Source organism: Carassius carassius, chromosome 16 (genome assembly GCF_963082965.1).
Source record: "Carassius carassius chromosome 16, fCarCar2.1, whole genome shotgun sequence".
In the NCBI taxonomy this organism is placed as follows: domain Eukaryota; kingdom Metazoa; phylum Chordata; class Actinopteri; order Cypriniformes; family Cyprinidae; genus Carassius; species Carassius carassius.
The window spans coordinates 8,125,607-8,137,319 of record NC_081770.1 but is presented as its reverse complement, the minus strand read 5'-3'; the positions used below and the strand labels follow the sequence as shown (position 1 = coordinate 8,137,319).

At 37.1% G+C, this 11,713-nt stretch overlaps 1 protein-coding gene and 1 long non-coding RNA gene across 2 annotated transcripts in view; both read right to left on the bottom strand.

The window, feature by feature from the left end:
- Window positions 1-1,228: 1,228 nt before the first annotated feature.
- Window positions 1,229-2,422, bottom strand: LOC132160378 (uncharacterized). The gene is made up of 2 exons (XR_009438000.1): window positions 2,338-2,422; window positions 1,229-1,498 (listed from the first exon to the last, which is right to left on the bottom strand). It is a non-coding gene; the product is annotated as an uncharacterized LOC132160378 (long non-coding RNA).
- A 33-nt stretch (window positions 2,423-2,455) lies between these two features.
- The window catches only part of LOC132159333 (SLAM family member 5-like), a 110,295-nt gene continuing 101,037 nt past the window's right edge, over window positions 2,456-11,713 (bottom strand). Inside the window, exons 3-4 of the mRNA XM_059568846.1 lie at window positions 3,240-3,554; window positions 2,456-2,715 (exon numbers count right to left, since the gene is read on the bottom strand). Of these exons, the coding sequence (XP_059424829.1) occupies window positions 2,456-2,715; window positions 3,240-3,554 (575 nt within the window). The remainder of the gene's footprint in view (window positions 2,716-3,239; window positions 3,555-11,713) is intronic.

The following is an 11,713-nucleotide window of genomic DNA, read 5'->3' as shown; positions in this document are numbered from 1 at the left end:
GCATTTGACATCGATTTCGGAATATGCTGGCCTTTGTCATGCAGGGGTGACGCAATCAGCCTTGTGCAAACATCAAATTCTCCAAAACGGTCTGCAAAGCTTAACATTACATTTCAAATTTGAAATCACCAATAAAATCTGACAACAACTGTCTCATAAATGTTGTTTCTTTTGCTCAAATAGCATAGAAAAAGGTTATTTTTCAGGCTAGATTGGCCAGTGCGCATGTGCAGGCTTAAGCTTGTGTCTCAGAACACTGAGATCTTCTTTAACACAATGGCTTTACAGATTAGTTATAGGCTGTTTTACTCAGAAGGGGGGCTTTATTGGATAGATTGGCCATATTGAGCGTTGCCTTTTTTCACAATCGAGGACTGAAATTACCCATTTTATAAACAGACATATTAGAGTGTGTCTGAGTCGTGCATTAATGTGAGCTTTTATACCAGTGGCTTTAGTGCATTGCAAGGGATGCAGCCAGTTCTCCAATCTCAAAATGCTTTCATGAGGCACAATTAATATAAACACAGTCAGTTATGTCTTAAAATTGATGTTATGGATTAATTAATGCTGTCAGATACAAATCCACTTCAAAATTAAATTGAATTGCTAATTATTATATCTTATTAATATTATTAGACCGTGAAATTGAAAAATGCGAAGCCTGTACAAATTCTAGAAATGGTGAAAAATAATTTGGAATCGTTAAAAAATGGTAACATATTTTATTTATGTATTTAAATTTTATGTGATGCAATCTGGAAAACCCTTCGCATTGTTAAATTTTACCTATTACAAGCTTTATTGATTTATTTTTTTTATTTTTATTTTTGTTACTTACAGTATTTAACCAAGAAGGTCCCATTGAGAGACAATATCTCTTCAATGAGTGAGTCCTGGTCAAGATAGGCAGCAAAAGGCAACATTACAAAGAAATACATATCACCACACAGTGAACAAACATAAAACACAATTTTCTAAAACACAGTAGAAATCCTTGTCAGTTATTAAAACATGTACACTGCTCTATGTAAACAGACTTTAAAATATTTTTAAACTTAGCGAGAGATGATACAGATTCCATATGTAATGTACCTTGAAGCTCATAGAGAGCATAATTAGAAAAAGCATAACGATCTCTGTATGAAAAATCGGCATCTTAAGTAAGAGATTATCTGTTGATCTGGAATTATAAATGTTTGTGCAACATGTCAACAAACTTGATATATTTTTGTTTGTCAGATCAAACAACAGTTTCATACACTTGTAGATAAATGAGACACATGTATATTTTTAGGGGATCCTTTCATTAAGCAGTCCTTAAGTATGTGGTGATTCTAACCAAACTTTAAACTCATCCCAAGGCTCAGAGTTGGAGGTTGTTGCAGGAGATTCCTAGTAAAAGCAAACACTCATCTGATGGAAAAGCACTTAAGACTGGAGATCATTTTCTCGTGGCAATAGGTGCATACTCCACATTATCATCCCCTTTAACAGCCTAAAAAAAAAAAAACATTACACAAAAGACGATAACACTTAAAAATCAAAGAGACGTGTCACTCTCTTAGAAATATATTTTGGACAGACAAATTCCTTATGACATAAGTTATGACATAATTTCGCATGACTACTGTACAAAGGATTGAAATAAGGCCAAATTGGACACTTAAAATCTGGTCTGATGTGTGATTTAGCTTTTGGAGGGTTCAACAGTTTCTGCTTAAGTTACCAAAAACACAAGGTTCAGTCCACTTGTAGAAATGTAATTATATATTTTTTTTTTCAGAAAGGGAAAGATGTTTGATGTGCAAAGTGAAAAAAATATTTTTTCTGGTTCCCAGACACGCTGCTGCTCGGCCCTCCACCGGCTGGGTGATCTCCTCGGTGTTGCCTGGCGGTGGCACTGGACGGCCCTCGGCGGACAGCACGACAATCCTCTGATTTTGGGCAGCCGGCAAGAGTCCCCCGTTCCCTGCTCCTCCCCTTTTAATTGTTCTTTTATAAATGGTCTCTGTTCTCACTCAGATAAAACATGTACACGCTAAAACGTTGTCTTCACATCAATGAACACTAGAAGAGCTTTTTTTCTAATTCAGGTGAAGAGTAGACTTGTCTCACGAAATGGAAGCAAGCTGATTATAGTCAGTCTTCTCTAGTTATTTATTTTAGTTAAATGTCCCTTGTTTATTTGAACAATGCTTGAAACTTGGTATTATGAGCACTCGAGTGTCTATTTGCCTCTTTAAGAATGTTTTTTTTTTTTTTTTAGTTAGTATATGCAGTATATAGTTTCTTAGTTGACAGAGTAATGTGAAAAAAAAAAAAAATTTGTCTTACCAAATTCTCTTCGTTGCTTCTGTGAAATGTCGGATCAGAGTAAATGATCTCTGCTGTATAAGTCTGAACTGTTTTGACAATAATTATAGATGCATTAAAAAAAAAAAATCAAACTTAACTAGATTTGTTTCTGTACAAAAAGCATTAATGTATGCAACTGAAGTTTTAATGCCAGATTATTTTTGACAGCATTAACAAATTTACTTTTAAACAAAACATCTTTGTCATTTAGGAAACTCTTGCCTTCTTGATCAGTTTTTCTGTGTTTCCTGCAGATGCAAAAGATCCCAACTGCAGCTACAATCAACAGAGATCCAGCAGGAGCAGAAATCAGCACCATCAGAAAGACTGGTTGTAAAGTAAAGTTTACATCCGATGCTGTAATCATAGAGAACTGAATGGAAGAAAAAAATATGGACCCACTTTATATTAAGTGGCCTTAACTACTATGTACTTACATTTTAATTAATAATTTAGTACAATGTACTTATTGTGTACATACATGTTTTTACATTGTACTTATATTTAAAAAAAAAAAACTATGTGTAATTACATCTGTATTTAATTTCTGTAATAACATTTATAATTACACTGTTGACCCATACTTTACACCTTAACCCACCCTTAAACTTACCCATACCTCCAACCCTCTCCCTAACCTTACCCCTATCCCACCTCAATAGCAGCAAAAGTGTTTTACAATACAATATGAACACAATAAGTACATTGTACTTATTTTTTTATGTAAGTACATAGTAGTTAAGGCCACCTAATATAAAGTGGGACCAAAAAAATAAAATAATATATATATATATATATATATATATATATATATATATATATATATATATATATATATAATGTCAGTTAATAAACACATACTGTATATAGAGCTGTCGTACCTGAAGATGTGTGACAGAGTTGAGTGATGTTCAGATTTGTGGTCTGGTTTCTGATGGGATTGTTGATCACACAGCTGTAGCTGTTTTTCTCCTGATATTCCACCTCCAGAGGTAGAGAGAGACTGATGCTGAGATCAGACACACTGATGCTGGACAATAAACTGTTTCCTTTGTACCAGGAGAGAGTCACATGACCCACATTCACCACTGAACACACCAGTGAACAATTCTGCTGTGATGAAGATGTTGATGACGATGATGATCCTGATGATGACGAAGAACAGTCTCTGCCAATTTTAGGAACAGGCAGACGAGCTGCAAAACATGAGAGAATAAACAGAAATATGGATAGAGTAAACATTTTTATTTTAACGGTGTAGTATTGAGTTAGTGTTTGTATGATCTGTCACCTCAAACTATAAAACAAGAATTTGTGAATGACAGAATAAATGATCCATACTCACGATAAACAGAAACACTGAAAGTTTTTGATGACAGTCTCGCTCCCCTTATCTGTTGTTCATAGACTCCAGCGTGTTCAGTTGTGATGTTTGTGATGATCAGAGATCCAGTTTGATTGCACAGCTTCACTCTGTTTCTGAATCTCCCATCATGAACAACAGATGTTGAAAAGTTTAGTTTCCAATTGCTGATTTTAACTATGATAGACTTTTCAGCTCCAAATTTCCATGCTATTTCATCATCTTCATGTAATTCAGTGACGTTAGTTTTTAAAGTGACAGAATCTCCCTCCATCACTGACACTGACTGGATTTCATTTGTTTCTGCACCAAACACACCTGATGAACATGAGGAGGTTTTGTCACAGATTAATGCTCATGTTAGTTTACAAATCTTAAAATCAACTATAGTTTTAATCACTTGCATGTAAACTGAAGAACATTCACAACAGCAGCAGAGACAGAAAATGAACAGGGATCTGTTTTAAAGTTATCTGCTGTGGGGCAAAATCCGTGTGTCAAGTTACATAGTTGAATTGTGCTAAATTTAAAACATTTAAAACAAAAATGACCTGATATTTTAAAGCAAATCAGTGGAGGGTTATGGCTTTCTGAATCACCACACTGTAAAACCCGACAAGTTAACTTAACTCAAACCGTTTGAGTAAACAGATTGCCTTGATTTTAACCATGTAAGTTTTAAAACTTTGCATTCAAGTAATTAAGTGATTAACTGAGTGCTGATTGTGAATTAGTGATGAACAGCTGCTGTTAACAAACAGAATCACTGAAGAAAAGAAAAACACAAGAACTACTACAACTGACTTCAGACACAGCCTTAGATGAAATCAACTGAAATAAAATACATGAAATCTCTCAAGATCTGATTAAACAACCCCACAAACAGCATCACCAGCTCCACTTATTAATAACCAGACTGACTTTATTTATGTCAGACGTCTACAGAAGATCTTATTGAGAATGAACTAAGGTTTAGATGTTGATTTATTGTTTCATTTGAAGTAACCATGTTAGAGATCAGTGTTTGCTTTAGTTGGGCTCTTAACCCAATTCTGTCTTAGTCTTTTCTCTGGCTGTTATAACCGTGTGTTTCTAAAACACATTTGTTGTAATTCAAAAGCTCAGAAGAAATGCCATCAGGTGCTAACCTGTACCTAGGTGTAAGTTGTTATACTTTATATTGGTGATGATAATCATCAATTATTGAACTGTACTGAGTCTAATCTCCGATGAAATAGGTGTTGTGTAATTTGATTGATTATAGTAAATGGATGCTAAGAGCCAGTGGTTCTGTAATAATCAGTTAATACAAAGACTTTCCAAACAGTTTGGACTTCTATGGTGTCAATTAGTCACACACAGACATCAATAATCAGAATATGAACCTCAACAATGGTGACCATAAAAAAAAAATGCTGCAGAGCATGCTGGGAGCCATGGATGAGTTTTGTAATACAATAGTACCCAGCATGCATTGCAGCATGTTTTTTTTTCGTCACCATTGTAGAGGTTCATATTCTGATTATTAATGTCTGTGTTTGACCAAATACTGGATTAGAAGAAAAATGTATGTGTACAAAATGTTTAGAAAGTCATTTTTATATTAACTGATTATTACAGAACCACTGGCTCTTAGTGTCATTTTTTACTAGAACCACTTCTACTAATTACACCACTACACCTACTTCATCAAAGATTAGACTCTGTACTGTACGGCTCAATAATTGTGAATAATAATGAATAATTATCATCCCAATATAAAGTATAACAACCTACACCTAGGTACAGGTTAACACCTGATGGCATTTTTTCTGGGCTTTTGAGTTACAACAAATGTGTTTTAGAAACACACGGTTATAACAGCCAGAGAAAAGACTAAGACAGAAATCAAGGGTCAAGAGCCCAACTAAAGCAAACACTGATCTCTAACATGGTCAAATGAAACAATAAATCAACATCTAAATCTTAGTTCATTCTCAATAAGATCTTCTGTAGACATCTGACAGAAATAAAGTCAGTCTGGTTATTAATAAGTGGAGCTGGTGATGCTGTTTGTGGGGTTGTTTAATCAGATCTTGAGAGATTTCATGTATTTTATTTCAGTTGATTTCATCTAAGACTGTGTCTGAAGTCAGTTGTAGTAGTTCTTGTGTTTCTCTTTTCTTCAGTGATTCTGTTTGTTAACAGCAGCTTTTCATCACTAATTAACAATCAGCACTTAGTTAATCATAATTGCAATGTATATCTTCTTTCAGTGAACTCAACTGAATTAAGTTCAGAGTACTCATAACTGTTAGTTTTTTCAACTTAAATGGTTTAAGGCAATCGGTTTCCTCAAACGGTTTGAGTTAACATAACTTGTCAGGTTTGAGTGACGCTGTGTCTGAAGTCAGCTGTATTTCATTTCTCTCTTTTCTTCAGTGATTCTGTTTGTTAACAGCAGGTGTTCATCACTAAACTCAATTATCACTCAATTAATCACTTAATTACTTAATTGCAATGTATATCTTCTTTCAGTGAACTCAACTGAATTAAGTATATCTGTTTACTCAAACCGTTTGAGTTAAGTTTACTTGTCGGGTATTACAGTCAAGGCAATCGGTTTACTCAAACGGTTTGAGTTAAGTTAACTTGTCGGGTTTTACACTGCATGCAGAACATAAACAAAGACATCAACAAGACATCTCAAGATTTCCCATCATAATTCTTAGCAACACCAACAAACAAAACACAATAACTTACTATTCAGACTCCAGCAGCACAAACAGAACAAAACAAACTTGTGAAACATTTTCTTCATTGGTTCAGTGTCTGATCTAATAAAACCTCCGCTAAAAACACTCAAGCTAATGTGACTCCTCCCTAACAGAAATTGACACTCCTTGTTTGCACACTGTATTTGCATATTATATAATGTTTTATTTAATCCAATCCTTGAATTTTAACTTTTTTTTTTAAATGGGTAAAATATTATATATTTTAATTCTATATTTAACACATTTTTGTAAGGTAATTGCCTGTCCGTGTTAAATGGCCAGAAGTATAAGAAAATTGTGGGAGCTGTAGATAAACTACATTTCATGATAAAACCGAGTGAAAGTTTTGTGATTTTTAAATTGGTGTGTATATTTATAAAGTTCTTTTTTTTATATAAATAAACCTGTGCCATCTCACACTATTGTTTTTACTAAGGTTCAGTTTCTGAGTCAGACTGAAAGCTGCTGATGTCTGTTGTTCAGACATGTGGGTTGATCTGTTGGGTGGAGGAGCATCTTGTAGGTGAAAGTACACATTCAGAGCATTTAACTTAGTTAACTGTTGTAGTCGTGTTGTCCTGCTGCATTGAAAAGCTTTTTAAATGTGAAAAATTGTGATGAGGAACTGTGTCTGACTCAGACACAGGTGGTAGGGTGGCAAACATTTAAAATGTGTTGTGTGAGAGTGAGTCCACTAAATGCATGAACCAAAGACCCTTAAATATTTCCCATATGGTCACAAATTTGACTTCAATTAATTATATGTAAAAGCTAAGGAGCTGTCTGTGCTGATAATTTGATGCACATTTAAAAATTCCTGATGCAAAAAATGACGAACTGAGAGCAATCGTATGATTTTTTTTTAGCCAAGCTGTTCAAGAGCTACAAACAAAAATGTATACTTTTATATTTTTGACCAATAGGTAGCACTGTGCTGAAACTTCTCATATATCTCTGGCCATGATTGGTTGAACACAGACCAAATTTGGTTTGAATACACAAAAGCATTGTAGAAATATAGCCTTGTGTTATTTTTGACACAGTTTTCATTAAATTTGATAATGTGCTTTTACAAGAACATTTGGTCTGTTAAAATATTTCAATAGCTTTTTACCAGCATCTAAAGATGAACCTATAATGGTGAAAATGCTTAAGGGAAAATAAACCTCAGATGCACAATTGTCACTTGCTATATCACAAACGAGTGAAAAAAGGAGACTTTCAGGGACTTGTAGGATTTTTTTCCACCTGTTTATCATCCAGCATCAAGTCACTATCACTGGAAGACGACAGAGAGTTTAAAGGGATAGTTCACCCAAAAATGAAAATTACCCCATGATTTGCTCACCCTCAAGCCATCCTAGGTGTTTATGACTTTCTTCATTCAGAAGAATACAATCAGAGTTATTTTTAAACATGTTGAGAGTGGTGTTCCAGTGGATGACTTAGGATGCAGGCTCCGGCGAGAATATGCTAGTCTTGTGAGAACCAAGTTTAGTTTACAGTAAAGGAAAACTAGTCTACTCTAGGATATATATTGAAATCTTCTGACATTTATATTTACGAATCCTGGTTTTGTACTTCTAATTCATGACCTGTGTTTTGTTTTGCGCATTTTTGAAGAAATGAGGTCTGGGCAGCATTTCTCCTTTTTGTTAGTAACTCCCCAAAACTGATGAAAACTTACCACTGCACATTCACATGATACAATAACTATTACAACATTGAATCAACAATCATCAAATGTATTCTTAAAATGATTCTGAGGCATAGGCAGACAAAGAAAACGGATCTTTATGAAAAAAGGATGTGATATCGAACAAGAATAGCTCTTCTACAAGTGTCACTAATGATGGAAATAAGTACTGAAACTTGCACTGGTATCAAGGAATGAGTAATACATATACAGTCGTGGCCAAAAGTTTTGAGAATTACATAAATATTAGTTTTCAAAAAGTTTGCTGCTAAACTGCTTTTAGATCTTTGTTTCAGTTGTTTCTATGATCTACTGAAATATAATTACAAGCACTTCATATGTTTCAAAGGCTTTTATCGACAATTACATGACATTTATGCAAAGAGTCAGTATTTGCAGTGTTGGCCCTTCTTTTTCAGGACCTCTGCAATTCGACTGGGCATGCTCTCAATCAACTTCTGGGCCAAATCCTGACTGATAGCAACCCATTCTTTCATAATCACTTCTTGGAGTTTGTCAGAATTAGTGGGTTTTTGTTTGTCCACCCGCCTCTTGAGGATTGACCACAAGTTCTCAATGGGATTAAGATCTGGGGAGTTTCCAGACCATGGACCCAACATTTCAACGTTCTGGTCCCCGAGCGACTTAGTTATCACTTTTGCCTTATGGCACGGTGCTCTATCGTGCTGGAAAATGCATTGTTCTTCACCAAACTGTTGTTGGATTGTTGGAAGAAGTTGCTGTTGGAGGGTGTTTTAGTACCATTCTTTATTCATGGCTGTGTTTTTGGGCAGAATTGTGAGTGAGCCCACTCCCTTGGATGAGAAGCAACCCCACACATGAATGGTGTCAGGATGCTTTACTGTTGGCATGACACATGACTGATGGTAGCGCTCACCTTTACTTCTCCGGACAAGCCTTTTTCCAGATGCCCCAAACAATCGGAAAGGGGCTTCATCGGAGAATATGACTTTGCCCCAGTCCTCAGCAGTCCATTCACTATACTTTCTGCAGAAGATCAATCTGTCCCTGATGTTTTTTTGGAGAGAAGTGGCTTAGTTGCTGTCCTTCTTGACACCAGGCAATCTTTCAAAAGTCTTCGCCTCACTGTGCGTGCAAATGCGCTCACACCTGCCTGCTGCCATTCCTGAGCAAGCTCTGCACTGGTGGCACTCCAATCCCGCAGCTGAATCCTCTTTAGGAGACGATCCTGGCGTTTGCTGGACTTTCTTGGACGCCCTGAAGCCTTCTTTACATAAATTGAACCTCTTTCCTTGAAGTTCTTGATGATCCTATAAATTGTTGATTTAGGTGCAATCTTAGTAGTCACAATATCCTTGCCTGTGAAGCCATTTTTATGCAACGCAATGATGGCTGCACGCGTTTCTTTGCAGGTCACCATGCAGGTCACCATGGTTAACAATGGAAGAACAATGATTTCAAGCATCACCCTCCTTTTAACATGTCAATTTAACATGCCATTCTAACCCAATCAGCCTGACATAATGATCTCCAGCCTTGTGCTTGTCAACATTGTTAACAAGATGATTACTGAAATGATCTCAGCAGGTCCTTTAATGACAGCAATGAAATGCAGTGGAAAGGTTTTTTTGGGATTAAGTTCATTTTCATGGCAAAGAAGGACTATGCAATTCATCTGATCACTCTTCATAACATTCTAGAGTAAATGCAAATTGCTATTATAAAAACTTAAGCAGCAACTTTTGCAACATTACATTCCGGTCTCATCCTCATGTCCGTAACTGAGACTTGGATCAAACCTGAAGACACTGCCACTCCCGCAGCCTTCTCCACAAATTTTGCTTGTCCCCACACCCCTTGTACAACTGGGAGGGGTGGAGGTACTGGTCTCCTTATCTCAAAAGAATGGAAATTCAGTTCAAAAACAGTTCATTTGAACCGCATGCAATGACTATAACCCACCCTCTTAAAATCCACTTTGTGGTCATTTTTCATTCCCCAGGTCAGTTTGGGAAACTTTTTGGAGGAGTTGGATGTGTTACTATCAAACTTCCCTGATGATGGTACTCCTCTGGTACTGCTTGGTGACTTCACCACCCACCTAGATAAACCCAAGGCTGCTGAAGTCAACACTTTACATGCCTCATTTGATCTCAAGCGAGTGTCTACTACAGCGACTCAAATCAGGCAACCAACTGGACCTCATCTACACTCGCTGTTGCTCCATGGACAACACTAAGTTGCTCCACTGCACACCTCAGGCCGCTTCCTCATAAATGCTAACCTCGCACTTACTCCTGAAGTGGCACACACTCCACCACAGGTCACCTTTCGATGGAACCTATGCTCACTCTCTCCATCTCACCTTTCCTCTATGGTTTCATCCTCACTTCCTTCACTCTCTCAGTTATCGGCTCTGGAAACAAACAGTGCTACTAACACTCTTTGCTCCACTTTAACCTCTTGCTTGGACAAGTTTTGCCCACTGTCATCTAGACCAGCATGCACCACCCCATCTGCCCCCTGGCTGTTCGATGTTCTCCGTGAACATCACTCTAAACTCAGGGCTGGGGAGGAAGGCAGAGAGGAAATGGCATTAATTAAGACTCTCTACTATTGACCTCAGTGTGTATCAGTCCCTCCTCTCTTCCTTCTCTACAAATGTCTTCACTGCTAAAATATCATACTACCGCAACCAAATTAACAACTGTTCTGACTCTCGCACAATTTTCAAAATTGTCTCTTCTCTTCTTCTTCACCTCCAACTCCTCCTTCATCGACTCTTACAGCCAACGACATTGCAGTTTTCTTTAGAATAAGACAAAATAAGACAAGAACCATCAGTGACTAATTCTCCACACCGCTGACTGATAATAACTTCATAACGACTAATATACACTCCCTCTCCTCCTTCTCTCTACTCTCAGAGATGGACGTTTCCAAACTTATCCTGTCCAATCATCCTACAACTTGTCCACTTAATCCTGTCCCCACTAACCTCCTTCAAGCGATTTCTTCTTCAGTCATACCTTCACTTACTCAAATTATCAACATCTCTCTTCACTCTGGAACATTTCCTTTAGCATTTAAGCAGGCTCAGGTAAGCTCACTGCTTAAGAAACCACCTCTAAATCCAACACTTCTGGAAAACTACAGACCAGTATCCTTTCTTCCATTCATTGCAAAGACACTTGAGCTAGTTGTGTTCAACCTACTCTGTATGTTTCTTGTACAGAACGACCTCCTGGACAGCAACCAATCTGGCTTCAAAAGCAGCCACTCAATTGAGACTGCCCTGCTCTCGGTTACTGAAGCCCTGTGACTGTCAAAGTCCGGCCCACATCTGGCACCCGTGGAAGGATGATCTGGCCCACATGCAGCGTGGAATGATGGCCCTTTGGCAGACCGCTCCTGTTTGCCAGATTTGAGCCACAAGCAGACCATGGCAATGCCAAATGTCAGCCAAGAGTAAATAAATTAACCAGATCTGGACCTTATCTGAGCCACAAAATCTGTGTATATATTAAATATGAAGTAATTTCAGCCTTAACAAGCCTG